The sequence below is a fragment of the Saccopteryx leptura genome, chromosome 5 (genome assembly GCF_036850995.1).
Source record: "Saccopteryx leptura isolate mSacLep1 chromosome 5, mSacLep1_pri_phased_curated, whole genome shotgun sequence".
Classification (NCBI taxonomy): Eukaryota; Metazoa; Chordata; class Mammalia; order Chiroptera; family Emballonuridae; genus Saccopteryx; species Saccopteryx leptura.
Genome location: NC_089507.1, coordinates 58,963,522 through 58,981,651, shown reverse-complemented (window position 1 = coordinate 58,981,651; position 18,130 = coordinate 58,963,522). Strand labels below are relative to the sequence as shown.

Sequence of the window (18,130 nt, the reverse complement as noted above, 5' to 3'; positions counted from 1 at the left end):
TTTTCAAGATTGCTGAGGCTGTGTTCTTTTTTTATTCTGTATAAATTTTAGGAATATTTGTTTTATATCTTTGAAGTATGTCATTGGTATTTTAATAGAATTGCATTGAATTTTTAAATTGTTTTGGGTAATATAGACATTTCTTCCTATCCATGAATATGATATATGCTTCCACTTGTTTGTATCTTCCTTGATTTCCTTTACCAATGTTTTATAATTTTCTGAGTACAAGTCTTTAACCTCCTTGGTTAAATTTACTCCTAGGTGCTTTATTTTTTTGTAGTTGCAATAGTGAAGGGGATTGTTTTCTTAATTTCTCTTTCAGACAGTTCATTGTGGGTATATAAAAATGCCTCTGATTTCTGAATATTAATTTAAATCCTGCCACCTTGCTGAATTCATTTATCAGGTCCAGTAGTTTTTTGACTGAGAGTTTAGAGTTTTCTATATACAGTATCAAGTCATCAGCAAATAATAATAGTTTTACATCTTTGTCAGTTTGGATGCCTTTTATTTCTTCTTCCTGTCTGATTGCTGTGGCTAGGACTTCCAGAACTGTTGAATAAGAGTGGTGAAAGGGGGCACCCCCGCCTTGTTCCTGATCTTAAGGGGATTGCTTTTAATTTTTGCCCATTGAGTATGATGTTGGCTGTGGGTTTGTCATAGATGGCCTTTATCATGTTGAGGTATGTTCCCTGTATTTTCACTTTGCTGATAGTTTTGATCATAAATGGGTGCTGGATTTTATCAAATGCTTTTTCTGCATCTGTTGATATAATCATATGATTTTTCTCCATCCTTTTATGTGATGAATCACATTGATTTGCAAATATTGTACCAGCCTTGCCTCCCCAGAATAAATCCCATTTGATCATGATGTATGATTTTTTTCGTGTATTGCTGGATCCAGTTTGCTAATTTTTTTTTTATAGAATTTTAGCATCTAAATTTATCAGGGATATTGACCTATAGTTTTCTTTCTTTGTAGTGTCTTTACCTGGTTTTGAAATAGGAATTAATTATGCTTACCTCATGAAAGGGGCTTGGAAGGCTTCCCTCCCTTGAATTTTTTTGAAATATCTTGAGAAAGATAGGAGTTAGTTCTTCTTTGAACATTTGGTAGAATTTGCCTGTAAAGCCATCTGGCCCAGGGCTTTTGTTTGTTGGGAGTTTTTTGATAACTGTTTCGATATCATTTGTGTAATCGGTTTTGTTTAGGTTTTCTGATTCTTCCAGATTGATTTTTGAAAGATTATATGTTTCAAGGGATTTGTCCATTGCACCTAGGTTGTCTAATTTTTAGGCATACAGTTTTTCATTGTAATTTCTTTGAATTCTTTGTATTTCTGCTGTCAGTTGTTACTTCTCCACTCTCAATTCTAATTTTCATTTGAGTCCTCTCTTTTTTTCTTGGTGAGTCTGGTTAAAGGTTCATCAGTCTTGTTTACCGTTTTAAAGAACCAGCTCTTGGTTTCATTGATTCTCTGTATTGTATTTTAGCCTCTATGTCATTTATTTCTACTCTGATCTTTATTATTTTTTTCCTTTTACTTCCTCTGGGCTTTACTTGCTGTTCTTTTGTTAGTTCTATTAGATGCAGGGTTAAGTTGTTTATTTGAGCTTTTTTTTAGCTTTTTAAGGTATGCCATTAATGATGTGAACTTTCCTCTCAGAACTGCTTTTGCTGTGTCCCATAAATTTTGAGTTGTTGTATGTTCATTTTCATTTGTTTCAAGGAAATTTTTTTCTTTTTGATCTCATTTTTAACCCAGTTATTATTTAATAATGTGCTATTTAGTTTCCAAGAGTTTGAATGTTTTTTAGTTTTTGTATTGTAGTTGAATTCTAGTTTCATGCCATTGTGATTAGAGAAGATGCTTGATATGATTTCCATCTCTTAAATTGAGACTCGTTTTGTGTCCTAACATGTGGTCTATTTTAGAGAATGTACCAAGAGCACTTGAAAAGAATGTACATTCTGCTGCTTTAGGGTGAAAGGTTCTGAAGATATCTATTAAATCCAGTTGATTTAGTGTGTCCTTTAAGTCTATTGTTTCTTTGTTAATTTTCTTTCTTGAGAATCTATCTAGTGATGTTAGTGGGGTATTGAAATCACCTACTATTATAGTATCGCTGTTTGTTTTTGGGGGTATTTTTGGCAGAGACAGAGTCAGAGAGAGGGACAGACAGACAGGAAGGGAGAGAGATGAGAAACATCAATTCTTCATTGAGGCTCCTTAGTTGTTAATTGATTGATTTCTCATATGTACCCTTACTGGGGGGCTACAGCAGACAGTGACCCCTTGCTCGAGCCAGTGACCTTGGGCTCAAGCTGGTGAGCCTTGCCCAAACCAGATGAGCTTGTGCTCAAGCTGGCGACCTCGGGGTCTCGAACCTGGGTCCTGCACATCCCAGTTCGACGCTCTATCCATTGCTCCACTGCCTGTTCAGGCTATAGTATTGCTGTTAATTTTACCCTTTATGTCTATCAAAATCTGCTTTATATATTTAGGTGCTCCTATATTAGATGCTTAGATATTTATAATGGTTATCTCTTCCTGTTGGATTGCTCCCTTTATCATTATTTAGTCAACTTCTTTATCCCTTAGTATAGTCTTTGTTTTAAAGTCTCTTTTGTTAGATATATAAGTATTGCTACTCCAGCATTTTTTTCATTTCCATTTGCATGAAATATTTTTTATATCCCTTTACTTTCAGTCTATGTGTATCTTTTGTTTTGAGCTGTATCTCTTGTAAACAGCATATGTACGGGTCCTGTTTTCTTATCCATGCAGCTACCCTATGTCTTTTGATTGGAGCTTTTAATCTATTTACATTTAAGGTTATTATTGATATGTAGTTTAGTGCCATTTTAGTCTTTAAATCTTTCTTTTTTTACTAGATCCCCCCCCCCCCTTTGTTCTGTTTACAACAGGCCCCTTAACATTTCTAGTAGCATTGGTTTGGTTGTAATGAATTTCTTCAGTTTTTTTTTTTTTTTTTTTAATGTGGGAAGCTTTTTATTTCTCCTTCGATTTTAAATGATAGCCTTGTTGGAGAAAGAAGTCTTGGTTGTAGGGTCTCGTTCTGCATTACTTTGAATATTTCTTGCCATTCCCTTCTGGTGGCCTCAATTGTTTCTGTTGAAAAGTTGGATGTCATTCTCACTGGGGCTTCTTTGTAGTTGACTGCCTGCTTTTTCTCTTGCAACTTTTAGTATTCTTTATCTCTTAGCTTTGCTATTTTAATTATGATGTCTCTTGGTGTAGGTATCTTTGGGTTTCTCTTTAATTGGATGATTTGTGCTTCTTGAACTTCTGTGGCTTTTTCCTGCATCAATTTAGACAAGTTTTCAGCTATGATTTCTTCAATCAGGTTCTCTATCCTTTGGTCTTTTTCTTCTCCTTCAGGAACCCCTATTATGCGGATATTGTTTCTCTTCATGTTGTCACAGAGCTCTCTTAGAGTTTCCTCAGACTTTTTTATCTTCTTTTCTTTTTGCTCTTCTGTCTCCATGCTGTTGCTTATCTTGTAGTTTAAATCGTTGATTCGATCCTCTGCTTAATCCAGCCTTTTTAAAAATTCGTTCTAGTGTAGTTTTTATTTCTGATACTGTGTTTGTCATTTCTGTCTGATTCTTTTTTATGATTTCAGTGTCCTTTTTGATGCCTGCTATCTCTTTGTTTAGGTGCTCATTTTGTCCATCTATTGTTGCTCTAAAATCTTTGTGCATCCTAACAATCATTATTCTAAACTCTGCAGCTGGTATCTTGATTAGTTCCATCTCATTCAGTTCTTTTTCTGGAGATTTCTTTTATTGATTCATTTGAATTGCATTTCTCTGTCTTCCCATTTTGTCTCTGTATAGACTACTCCTTTGGATGTGTTGTTTTTGTAGCTAGCTGTGAGTATAAGATTGGTGTTGTCTGCCTCCAGCTTTCAGTTGTGTTGTGTCTAGATTTTCTTGGGTTGGCTTCTGCTGTTTGTATTCCACTGTGAGCTAGTTGTCTGCTACGATTGCTTTATTTGCTGTTTGTGGCAGCGTTTTCTATGCCTTAACTGGGTCAGGTGTGAGGAAACTTTCCTGAAGATACCACTCTAAATAGGGCTGTTAGGACCTCAGCTGATGCTCTTCATATCTGGCCGCTGGATGTACCAGCCCTGGATCTCCCTGGCTGGAACCTGGTACAGATCAGTGGCAGTCACTGATTTTGACTTGCCCTTAGCAACTTTCTTGAATCTATAGGCGATCCAGAATTTGTGGCTGCCTCTGCTGGGCCCTGATGCCGTTGTATATATCAGCTGCACTGCTAGGCTGGCTTTTATCTACTCTTTGCCAGTGTGTATGGCTTCTCTATTCCTGAAGTGTGGTCTTAATGCTGCCCCCCCCCCCCGCCCGCTGCCTCCACCTCCTCGGGCACTCAGGCACCAGCGCGGGCTGGCAGGCCACAGCTTGTGCTGTTCTGCAGGCACAGGGGTCCCCCCTTACCTCGCTGGGCTCTGCCCCTCGCTGTCACCATGTGGGCTCTGCCTCCCACTGGCTTGCGGGATCCCATCACTGGTCTCTGTCCCCCATGGGCACATGTTCGGCCTCTCCGGGCTCCACTCACTGCTACAGCTGCATGGGCTGCCTCACTGGGCTCTGCCCCGCCTGCTGTGTGGGCCAAGTGCAGCGGTTGCCTCCGCAGCCCGGCCCTTCCACCCTGTGGAGGGTACTCAGCAGGTTGGGGGGGGGGGCGTGCATTCCAGACCTCAGCACTCAAAACCTGTGTCCCTGATGCGCCCCCTGTTTCTAAGTGTCTCTCTGCACTGACTGGAGCAGGAGAGCCTCTGGTGAGTGGGGTAATTGCTTCCCTTTGCTGACTTGGTTCTCCCAGGAAGAATGTCCACTGTAGGTTTGGGGATTGACCCAGTACAAGGGTCAGGGTGGCTGTCTCCCACAGTCTCTCCCTGTGCCCCCGAGACGACACTCTCCTCTTGCAACTCCAGTCCTCTTGGCGCTCCCTGCTCCCAGAGCCCTGGGTAAGTGGCTGGGAACCAGATTTTCTGTGAGGTCCCTTTAAGTCGGAGTCTGGATCTGAGAGTTCTGTCTCCCTCTTGCAAACAGTAATTCAGCTCTTCTTTCAGCTAAATACTGTCCGTACGTCTCCTCTAGTCTCTGGGGCTCCAGGCTGTGGTTCCAGTCCTGTGACTGAGGACCCAAAACTCTTCGAGCTCCCACCCCGCCGTGAGTGACCCTCTGGGCCACCTCTTGCTCTGGGCAGCCCTTTCCACATCTCTGCCAGCTCAGTGTGGTTCCTTCGGTGATGCTTGGTTATAGAATCCTCTTAGTTTAGTCCAAAGTTGGTTTTTAAAGATGATTGTTCTTAAGTTAAGTTGTAATCTACTTTGGTTCTGGAAGGTGGGAGTTGTAACGTCTGCCTAACCCATTGCCATTTTCCTGTCCCTAAAGTGACATTTTTTAAGATCTTGGATACTTATATGAAAATTTCTGTGGCAGGATGAAGATGACATGTTTTTATTTTAAAGGAATACATTTCTTAGACACTAATCCCTTTGGCAAATCTGCAAACTTTCATCAACTTGTTCTGAATTGAAAATGATTTTGAAAGGAAGAGGAAAAAGGGGTAGTTAAATCTTAAGTTAATGATTTTTTTTCACCTAATAGTTGGATAGTATTTAGTTCCACAGTATTGATAACCGTATCTGAGCAAATAATATTTAACAATGCTTTTCTTTTTTTCTGTACAGTTTAGTTCAATCTTTTGCTTTTCACGGACATTATGAAAGAGAAAGATTTAAAGTAGAAAATGAAAGCCCCGTTAGAAAATTCATTAGTTTTTATTTTACAGTACATTCATATGTGGTGTTTTCTATTTTAAAGATATTTGAGTACTGTAGTTTAGTTCATCACTATGTTGGAACTCATGTAGCTTTGGTTTCCCAGCAGAGAACAAGACTGAGTCAATGTGTATTTAAGACATAACAACCTGCTTAAGGTTTTAAATAGGTACTTCTCATAAATACTATGTAAGTGGAAGTGCTATTGAGTTTCCTGATACTCTCTGTATGTTAGTTATGTGTTTTCTCTATGGCTCTTTTTAAATTTCCTTCAGCTTCTAAAGTTTCATTTTATTTTAAGTCAGTTTATGGGTCATTACAGCTGAAGAGAAGTTGATTTGACATGAGGTAAATTATACTGATTTTAGAAACACATGAAATTAACTTACGTTAAAATTTTTTTTTCAGTTCACCCAGAGCAGCTTCCTCCGAGGCCATGGATTACATTAAAAGAACGAGACCAAATTCTGCCATCAGGTAACTAGTTTTTTATTCTTCCTTGACTATTTTCAGAAATACTTGAATGCCATTTGGATATTGTGATGTAATGAACAGACCTTCATTTTACTTCCCCTGCATAGGTGGCTGTAAAAATACTAATGGATAGATATTTTTAAAATCCACACTAATGCTTATGTACAAGACTTACCTATCTTTCACAATGATGCAACTCTTGGTTTAAAATGATTCTTTGTACTACAGCCTTCCAGTTATCATCTTCATACAGGGAAATGTAAGAAAAGTAATAATGAATTTTCTTCTGAAAAGTTTTAACCTACTTAGGCATTTACCGTATTTTTCGCTCCATAAGACGCACTCTCCCCACCCCAAAAGTGGAGGGAAAATGCCCGTGTATCTTATGGAGCGAAAAATATGGCATTTTATTAAATATTTTAACACACCATTTGGCTCAGAATTTTTTTTTTTCTTATTTTCCTCCTTAAAACCCTAGGTGTGTCTTATGGTCAGGTAAGTCTTATGGAGCGAAAAATAAAGTAATTTTGTTTGAGCAAGTAGACTAATAACACTTGTGAAAGAATAATTTAGACTGAGCTTATATTTGCTATATTGGAAACAAAATATGATGTCGGACCAGTGGTGTGGAAATGGTACAGGGTGAGCATTTGAGAAATTTAAGAATATGGTTTAGTACCTCTAGAACTGCATTAATGTAGAAAATACAAATCTTTATCTCTGTGGAGATTAACTAGGATTTAACATTATTTATAGAGCCTTCTACTGGTTACTAGACATTTTATGATCGGTAATTCTACTTAAAATAAGGTGTTATGAATTGGTATTTCTCCAGTTGCCTTCTTTTTTTTTTTTTTTTTTCATTTTTTCTGAAGCTGGAAACAGGGAGAGACAGTCAGACAGACTTCCGCATGCGCCCGACCGGGATCCACCCGGCACGCCCACCATGGGGCGACGCTCTGCCCACCAGGGGGCGATGCTCTGCCCATCCTGGGTGTCGCCATGTTGCGACCAGAGTCACTCTAGCACCTGGGGCAGAGGCTACAGAGCCATCCCCAGCGCCCGGGCCATCTTTGCTCCAATGGAGCCTTGGCTGCGGGAGGGGAAGAGAGAGACAGAGAGGAAAGCGCAGCGGAGGGGTGGAGAAGCAAATGGGCGCTTCTCCTGTGTGCCCTGGCCGGAATCGAACCCTGGTCCTCCGCACGCTAGGCCGACGCTCTACCCAGTTGCCTTCTTTTTAATCAAAAGAGTAATAGTTTTCATGGTACCTAATTTCATTATAAAATTAACAAAAATTTTACTCTTTTATATGAAGATTAAACCAATAACTGAACACTTTTACTTGAATAATTTTTAACAGGTAAATCACAGAGTTTATTTTGTACTTTTTAAGCCTTTCTATTATTTTTTGTTTGTTATGAAGTAAGAGGTTTCATAAAAAAGTGATTTGCTTTGGTATTGGGAAATATGGGCCGTATAACATTTTCATAGTTGTATTTGCATTTTATTAACACTAAAATATTATTATACACAATACATTTCTGTGTTCTAGAATTAATAATTTTGAAAACACCACACTCTAGAGCAGGGGTCTCAAACTCAACTCAGCATGTGGGCCGCAGAGCAAGATCACAGCCATTCAGCGGGCCGCACTAGGTCTACAAAAGGCAACTGTTACGCAACACTTTTCTCACTGCAGTTGAAAACAAAAAAAAATCAGTACAACAAGCACAATCGTACATGCAGTTTACTCAGTGTCACAAAACGACCAGAAACTGTAGTTCGCATCACAACTGCTGTTAACTAAGCTAATATCTAGCTAGGATGCTAGAGAAATGAAAAATACAAGTAGGCCCCTAGGCTTACTTAATTTTATCCAAAATATTTTGAACTTCGTGGATTAGTCTGCGGGCCGCACAAAATTGTTCAGCGGGCCGCATGCGGCCCGTGGGCCGCGAGTTTGAGACCCCTGCTCTAGAGCAACAATATCACCTGTCCTAAGAGGCACTGTGTTAATGTTATCACAGATAACATTTCTATTACCAGGAGATACATTAATGATCTGAAAAAAAGACCCAAGGTTATCTACACAGCCTTAAGTTAGGCAGATTAATTTTATCTCTAGCCTTCCTTAATGTGCAATTAATTTTTCCTTTTTATTATTTAAAACACCATTTTCTAGTTATGCAAAGCAATCCCTTTTCAAGCACAAGTGAACGTAATCTTGAAGAAAAGCATTCTTAATATTGTGTCCCTACATTTCCATTAAGAAAAGAAACCACAGAAACAAGTTTTCATTAGTTGTTGAGTTCTCAGAGTAATGTGTTCTTGGGTTTTCCTTATTGAAAAACTAGTATGAATTTTGCTTGAGATATATGGTGCTTCCCTGAGTAGAATCTGAGTGCTAATAAACAATGTACTAAAAATGCCTTTTACTTCTGGTGTATAGATGTGTATAATAACTAATGATGATTAAGAGTGACTTGCAGCCACAAAGTTATACTTATTAGAATATGTAAGAATAAGTACCAGAGAGTGGAAAAGATACCAGTATACACAGTTACCACCAGTTTGATCCCCAGGGGACCATTCAACTAAGTTTCTCATAATTCTTTCACCATCCTCTGAATCTGATTCAACCTTAGTTAAAGTGTTACTTTATTACTTGGAATACTCACCTTTTATTTAAATATGTGATATTCAATCTTGTCTGCCCATTCTAATCACCTGGGCTATTTTATAAGTATGAATACCCAGACCTTAAAGTACAGACTTACATTGTCTGGATAGGACCCTGGGTGTCAGCTTTTTTTGTTTGTTTTTAAAGGTCTACACACTGATTCTAATGAGCAGCTAGAATAGAGAACTACTGGTAAAAAATATCAGGGTTTTTCAAACTAATGTGCACATCATATGAATCACCTGAGCATTTTATCAAGTTGCAGGTTCTGATTGAATAAGTTTTAGTGAAACCAAAGGTTCTGCATTTCTTAGATAATTGATGCCTGGTCCTTAAAGCATACTTTTGAGGAGCAAGAATATAAACTGTGCTCTCCCAACTATTAGTTTGCTTACAGTCCTTTTTGTAGTTCAAGGGCATTTTAAAATGAGAATTTAATTTCAGAAGTGAACATTTGACTTGGCAAAAAGGATTCTCTTATAACTAAACTTTGTTAGTTCATATTCTTCTGGCTCCTAGCAGTGAGAACAGTAATAGATCCAAAAAAGTATTAAGTATGGATTTTTGTTTATAATAATTAATAAAATTAGAGCCTTTTGATGAGAACAAAACTAAATGTTTCCTTTATATAGAGAAGCTTTGCTCAGCAAATTCTATAATAAAATTAGTATTCTTATTTAAAATTTGAATTTTTATTTATTAAAATGCATTTCCTAAAAATCTCAAATCTGAACTATTAGTCTAATTCTAGTAAAATTGCTTTGGTGTGATGGACTCCAGTGAAGCTATCATTTAATACATTCTTGCCTGAGGCATTTCACAATGACGATATTTTGAGTATGTTTGTGTGCCCTGGGTGCTTGTGCACATGATAATTGCTTCAGAAAAAGTTGCCTAATTTTCTCCCTTTTGTCTGTTGTTTTTTTTTTCTCCCACTTCTTAGCATCATTCACGGTTATGTGTTACAATGTGTTATGTGATAAATACGCCACCCGGCAGCTATATGGCTATTGCCCATCCTGGGCATTAAACTGGGAATACAGGAAAAAGGGAATTATGGAAGAAATTGTTAACTGTGACGCAGATATCATTAGTCTTCAGGTAACACATTAGAAATTGAATTGTCTTTAAGTTAAAGGTGAACTTTTATAAATAAAAGATTTTACTTCTGGGAGAGATCCAGTGTTCAAAGCAAAACTCAAAAGGAATTGTTTTCTCTCCTCTTTAAAAATGGACAGCTTTAATAAGCACATAAAAAATTTCTACAGTGAAACTGTTTTTGCTAAGTACAGCCATCCATTTACACTCATTTACTGTTTTCTTAAGTGAAAATTATCTCATGCATTAGTCATATTAACAATTCATCCCAGCCATAAATTATTAATATTTCCAAAAGAGAAAACTGCAAAAGATCGTTTTAGGAATATAAATTTAACTTTTAATTGTAAAAAAAAATTGCTTTCCCATTGTTCATTCATGATAAACATTTTAAACATTTAAAACTATTGTAAATCATGCATTTTCACCTTATTTTAAAAACTACCTCTGAAATATAGATTCCGTGTTATAACATTTTATTACAATGAATGTAATGAAGAAGCAACTTTCCATTGAAATACATACTTTATTGCTTCTTTTCAACTCTCAGCTAATGAATAGTGAAAAATTTTTTGGGTGATTTTTAGTAATTTTTTTCTTAGCAACTTTCAAAGCATGTTAAATTCTTTAAAGGTGTTTGAAAATTTTAAGAATAATAATATTACACCTTCTATTCAGCAGAGCCTGAGAAATTATTACTTTTTAAAACTTTTTGTAGTATAGCTTGATAATTTATTTTTATGTTGTCTATGGATAATATGACTTCCTGGGAAATAATAAGATAAATCTTCAAAAATTAAATTTTTTCTCAACCCTGAGAATTGACACAGAATTGGGGGGAGGAAGGGACAAACAAAATTAGACTTATTATTACTTGTCTCTGCTTCGATTTAGTATTTGTAGTAATAACAGCTTTTCTTAGTATCATCCTTGTAATTTAAAACATTAGAATCATTATTTTGAAATCTGCTCTGGGGAGTAGACATGACTGAATATGTTAATAAAAATTGATTTTTCAAAATGTAGGTCATATATAACTATATACCAAAAAGTTTTTCACATTACAAAAGTAATACTAACTTATGAAGTATTCTAGAGAAGTTGAAAAAATTTTAAAAATATAAAGAATGATGGAATAAAACACCTGATCTCATAACCCAAAGATAGTTGCTGTGTTAAAACTTCTGAAGTGTTTCTTGTCACATTTTTAATGCAGTTATTTATTTGCAGATATATTTTTATTTTATCTTATTGAGAGAGAGACAGAGAGATAGACAGGGACAGACACACAGGAAAGGAGAAAGATGAGAAACATCAATTTGTGGCACTTTAGTTGTTCATTCATTGTTTTCTCATATGTGCCTTGACTGGGGAGCTCCAGCCGAGCCAGTGACCTTGGGCTTCAAGTCAGCAACCTTTGGGCTCAAGTCGCTCAGGCTGGCGACCCCATTCTCAAGGTGGTGAGCCCACAGAGCCAGTGACCTTAGGGTTTCAAATCTGGGTCTTCAGTGTCCCAGGTCGACACTCTATGTACTGCGCCACCGCCTGGTCAGGCTTGCAGATATATTTTAAAAATAAAATTGACATTACACTATTAACATATTTTGTTTCTTTTTTATTGCCCTTAATGCATTTTCTATATTACTAATTTTTTCAAAGTTAATTATATAAATGTGTATTAATTGATTTATCATTTTCTCTACTGTTGGACTATTAGGCATGTGATAAAAACATGTGATGAACATTATCATACTTAAATCATTATCTTCACACTTGATTTTTAATTTGAAAGGATTTGTTAAAAAACATTTTATGAATCAAAAACAAAATAGTCTAATAATTACTAAATTAACAAAGAGCATTGGATTCAAGTACCTAAAAATTCCTTAAAGTAGAATTTTTTGTTGATAGATCATAAGCTTCTCACTCTTGGGTATCATTCCTTTCCACCACAGTTGAAAAATATAAAAAAATTTTTAAATTACCTTTTAATATATTAAATTTATTGTTTCCTAACACTTAATCTATAATATGACCAACTTTCTTTGTTTAATTACCAGTTGTGAGGAAGTGATGTATAGTAGAATGAACTGTATATTGGGAGTTAAAAGGGTTGGGATCCACTATCTGTGTGAGCATGAGAAAATTATGTAACATCTGGTTTTTTCAGGTTTAAAAAGCTGCCATGGTTAAATGGCAGCTGTTAGCAGTAAGGTAAGATAGATAATATTTGTTTTGTGAATTATTTTAACTTAGTCACATCTTACTCATAATGCTAAACATTTTTATATCTTTATCGTAGTTTTCCTCTGTCATGTCAATAACTTTTCTTTCATCTCAGGAAGTGGAAACAGAGCAATACTTCACTCTCTTTCTGCCAGCATTGAAGGAGCGTGGATATGATGGATTTTTTTCTCCAAAGTCACGTGCCAAAATCATGTCTGAGCAGGAGAGAAAGCATGTGGACGGTTGTGCAATATTCTTCAAAACAGAAAAGTGAGTTAAGACAATAAAGTATAATAGTGTAAACTTGCTCCTTTACTGCATATTTGAAATTGTCTTTGGTTTGACCCTATTAAATAATCAAAAAGCTAGAAAGCCAGTGATATAAAAATTAAATTTTAAGTAAATTCGTATACTTGAGTATGGTGTCCTTATCATATAACCAAATATATTTTCATGAAATAAAATATTAGTTTTAATGTGAAAAAATTAATACCTTTTGAGATTAGAAATAAGTTCCCTACCACTTCCCTACCACTTAATCTATAATATGACCAATTTTTTAAAATTGAATTTATTGAGGTAACACTGGTTAACCTAATTATACAGGTTTCAGATGCCTAATTGTATGACACATCTGTCTACTGTATTGTGTTGACCCCCCCCAAGTCATATCTTCTTCCATCACCATTTATTCCTCCTATACTCTCCCCAACCTCCTCCCCTACTTCCCAGCCCCCACCTCAGCAATCACCACACCATAGTTTGTGTCTGTGAGTTTTTCTTTCTCTTTTTTGTCTTTTTTTGCTCCTTTCCTCTACCTCCCTCATCCAGCCCCCATCCCTAACAGCTGTCCTCCTGCTCTCTATGTATGAGTCAGTGTCTCTTTCGCTTGTTAGTTCATTTTGTTTATTAGAGTTACACATATGAGTGAAATCATTTGGTGCTTGTCTTTCTCTGCCTGGCTTATTTCACTTAGCATAATGCTCTCCAGGTCCATCCATGCCATCGCAAAAGGTAAGATTTTCTTTTTTATGGTCACATAGTATTTCATTGTGTAAATCAGTGGTTCTCAAACTTTCTGAAGTTGAAGTGCGTTTAAAATCTTACAAGTAACTGTAGGTACACTATATACAAATTTCTGAGAAATGCATTATAATAATTAAGTCAAATTTTTAAAAAATTTAAGTCCAAGAATGCTTTTATGATAGTTAAATAAAATAAATACAAAATTAAATTTATTCTGACATTAAAAAACATTTTTATGTTACATTTTTTGAGTTATGCTTTTTAGAATTTGTAATAAAGGGGTTAAAAATTTTAAAAAATGACAAAAAAGTTATCTTTTTATATATATAGATACTTTCTTAGATTTAGTAAATTCGGCAGGTCCTGGCACAAATGTGTTAAGTTTTTTCATTGTGTTTATGAGAAACATGAGCTTGATGTGTCCTAGCGATTTCTTCAATGTTTGGGCATATATTTGAAAGGCAAACTCTCATTTCCTAATCAATACATTGAAGAATTCCTCTCTTTTTACTCTTAATTGTGTTGAGTGCAGAAAACCCCACCATACATATCATCTTAACTTTACACCAAAGGATAGAAGAAACTTGCCTCTAGTCTTTCTGGGGAACATAGCGGTAGTGTAAACAATCCAGCCCCACAGTTTAACAGCCTTTTGCAACCTAATCAGGCAAGTGAGGTGGGGGGTTGGGCAGACTGTCAGCTTACAGCCAATTCTCCATACCTCTGTCCCTCAAAAATCTAAACTCCAAAAACCCTGTTGGTTTTTTGGTCCCCAACAGGCACATATTTCTCTGGAATACCATAGGGTGCACCTGGAAATCTTCTAGGACACACCCTTTGAGAACCACTGGTGTAAATGTACCACAACTTTTTCATCCACTCATCTACTAGTGAGCTCTTGGATTGTTTCCTAATCTTGGCAATTGTATATAACACAGCAGTGAACATAGGAGTGCACATACTCTTTTGAATTAGTGTTTTGGGTTTCTTTGGGTAAATTTCCAGAAGTGGAATTGCTGAGTTTTTCTGCGAAAAAAAAAATTTTTTTTTGGCTTAGCCATTTTCAGAACCATTAATTTTTATCAACCTTTTCATTATTTTAAATTAACATTTTATACATTTATTTAATCATGTATTCATTAAATGATTACTATTTGCTTTGTGACAAGTACTATGCTAGTCAAAATTAATTCAGAGATAGACAAGACAGTTACTAATCCCACTCAGCTCATATCTAGTAGAAAAAGTAAGCATATTAGAAAATCGCAATATGATATATAAGATAGATAGTCATTAAGATAAATAAGGCAAAAGATAAGAGAGATACAGAGCTTATGGAGATAGAGAGTTAAAGAATTGATTGAGACAGGATAGTAGAAAGAAGTCATTATCAAATGTATAGAAAACATGACCTATGTTTTTCTTTGGGGCTGTTAATATAGTTGATAACGGTACAATCAAAATGAGAATACTCTGAATCTTCTTATTAGGATACATAAATAATTTTGTAGCATTCTCTGTGCTGTAATATTTTTTGAGTTTAAAATGAAAAACAGTATTCAGCCTGCTTACTGCAAAGGTAGTTACAAGAACGGGTAGGTACTTTGTAAACTAGTAAGTGACTTGGGCATATTTTTATTACCATGTTTTTCTCTTTCTGTAGTCCTTTGTAATTTTAGTATTTCTCCCTTACTGGGTTTATTATGTTGTGTGTGTTGGATTTAAAACTGTATTTCCTACTTCAGGGTGCTGAGGCATACATAACATGCTTAGAAGGTATAGTGTTGGCTGATGGTTTGAAGCAGATTCTTTTGGTTATCATCATGAGGAAACGAGAGAAGAATGTTTTTGCTTCATAAAAGCTGCCAATTTTAGAGTAGAAATTTTGAGGAGACCCTCAATAGAAGACTGAAATGTATGAAGTCTGATAGAGGTAGAATCTCATGAATAATAATTTGAGTTTGATACATTAGATAGGGAATCATCTACTTGTAAAATAAGCATCTACATGGTCATGACTATTTTCCTTTGTAATATCTATTATAACAAAGCCAGTTAAATGTTTTTTATTGATATAGGCATATTACCAGCATGTTATTTTAAGTAAATGAATTAAGAGAATTTAAATGAAAAGGTATTTATTTGGACTACTTTTCATTGATTTGTACATACCTTCTTTAGGCTTCTTATATTGAGCTTCTGATATTACTTGTATCTCTTATAAGATTGCCGCATTTGGAAAAATTGCCTTTAATTTGAAATTTGTTACCCATACTCATACACAGATTTCCTTGAAACACCATAATATAAAAAAAAGTTCTGATAACATTGAGATATCTAATATCAAGCTCTTTTTCCATTTGCCACTGTTTCTTTCTGAAGGAAGATAATACAGAAAAATTTTATTTCATTCATGATTTTGAGAGAAAAATCTAAAATATCTTGATAATTTATAGGTAGTTCAAGATTTTGATTAAAAATTATACCTATTATCTAGAAAACTTGAAACAACTGATATTTTGAAAATTGATGCTAGAATTTTTATAAATACTATGAATTATTTAAGAGATGAATGCATAGAAACACTAAAATGCATCATTTGGATTTATTTACTTCCTCAATTCTTTTTGCCTAGATAGTAACATTTATCCAGCAACAGATAAAGACTGGGTGTGATACATTATTACATTCTACCTCTTTTGAGCAGTACGGAATACTTGTTGATATCATATTAGCTAAAACTATATAATGCCATACTATTTGGAATTCAGCACAAAATATACTACCTTGCCTTTATTCAAGTCTTTGGAGAGAGAATACTGTGCAAAAGAAGACAGTTTTGAAGCTAGGTCACTCTCATATTTATGTAGCTAAATGATATTAAATGATTCTCTTACCCTTTCTGGGCTTATTTTCTCATTTGTGTATATTTGTATATTACCTTGTAAGGTAATTTCTTGATATACAAGATAACAAAGTCAGAAATTAGCTGTAGAACGGACTTACTCCCTGTACTCATTCCCAAAGTCTCACTTTTCTAAAACCAGTGTACCTGACAATTCCTGATCTTCAGTGATGACAGTATTTTCCCTTCATTGAAAACAGTGGTACAGAGTAGGTAACAATAAATGGAAAATATAGTACAGTAATTACTATTTCAGCAAATAGTAATTTTTTTAGGGCTATTAAAAAAAAGTGCTGTAAAAAAATCTCATCCATTGTGATTAAAGGGTCAGATATGGTCTAGTGAAGACTAGGGTACAGATTAACAATATCTGGAGAATTAGAATACAATAAAATATTTTTTTAATTATAGTCATTTTAGTTTAATCTTTGGGGATTCAGAAAGCACTTCAAGATTTGGCAGTACCTTTTGGTCATCACTATAAACATTATTTTTTTTGGTAGATGCATAGAGATACCAGAAATAAGTTTGGATTGATTAAAATGCTTTTGCTTCATTCTTTACCTCAATAAGTATTATCTTCAATCTAAAGTATATAGGCACATATATGTATATATTTGTATGTATGTGTATGCAGAGACTTATTATAGATAAGTTATTTAAACTCAGAAATTAAATTTTTTTTTCATGTTTTATTCTATAGACTTAACAGTTAGTAGAAATGGGGTCTTGCATCCAGTTACACCATTTTTGTAAATCTTAAATGGAGAAAAATGAAACTAGACCTAGACTGGTCTTGCTTGCTCTTCCTGAGGTTAGCAGTTTTAGGACACTGTGAAGAGGCAATCTCTTCTGAGAGGGTTGGGAACTAGTTGGGCATGGTGTACTAGTTAGTCTTTGCTGTATTGCCTCTGCTTTCTAACTTGCTTCCAGTCTCACAGGTGTCAGGTAAGGCCAAGTTTTTGCATTTCCTTCCTACAGGTAGTTTTGTTCTTGAGAAGAGGGCATTCAGGGGTTATAGTATCACCCTCAAATGACCTTTTCTGATAATCCTGTCTTGTTGGTTTCTCAGTTATTTCCTCTGTTTTATGTGGTGCTTGAATTTAGAATTTGTCTATGTGATTGGTTGATTGATTGGTTGATTGACTGATTTTTAGAAATGAAATTAGATGGGGTGACAATGGTCTATAGCAGAGGTAGTCAACCTTTTTATACCTACCACCCACTTTTGTATCTCTGTTAGTAGTAAAATTTTCTAACTGCCCACCGGTTCCACAGTAATGGTGATTTATAAAGTAGGGAATTAACTTTACTTTATAAAATTTATAAAGCAGAGTTACAGCAAGTTAAAGCATATAATAATAATTACTTACCAAGTACTTTATGTCATATTTTCGCTGTTTGGCAGAATAAATCTTTATAAAACAAACTTATTATAGTTAAATCTGTCTTTTTATTTATACTTTGGTTGCTCTGCTACCACCTACCATGAAAGCTGGAACGCCCACTAGTGGGCGGTAGGGACCAGGTTGATTACCACTGGTCTATAGGAACACATAGGTTTCAAGTGTACATGTCTATAACATTTGAACTGTTCATTGTGTTGTGTGTCCATCACCCGAAGTCAAATAAATTTCCATCACTGTATATTTGACTCTCCTTATTCTCCTTCCCCCAAACCCCCTCCCTCTGGTAACCACTTCACTTTTGTCTATGTCCATGAGTCTCAGTTTTATATCCCACGTATGTGTAAAATCATATAGTTCTTAGCTTGTCTGATTTACTTTAGTTTGTTTAGCATAGAATTCTCAAGGTCCATCAATGTTATCACAAATGGCAATACAGTCATCATTTCTTATGCCTGAGTAGTATTCCATTGT

General features: G+C 35.4%; 1 protein-coding gene across 3 annotated transcripts in view; it reads left to right on the top strand.

The window, feature by feature from the left end:
- Positions 1–18,130, top strand: part of CNOT6L (CCR4-NOT transcription complex subunit 6 like) — a 128,297-nt gene that overhangs the window by 78,972 nt on the left and 31,195 nt on the right. For all 3 annotated transcript variants that reach the window (XM_066386957.1, XM_066386956.1, XM_066386958.1), the window contains exons 6-8: positions 6,250–6,318; positions 9,939–10,096; positions 12,435–12,589. In XM_066386957.1, coding sequence (XP_066243054.1) covers positions 6,250–6,318; positions 9,939–10,096; positions 12,435–12,589 — 382 coding nt within the window. The remainder of the gene's footprint in view (positions 1–6,249; positions 6,319–9,938; positions 10,097–12,434; positions 12,590–18,130) is intronic.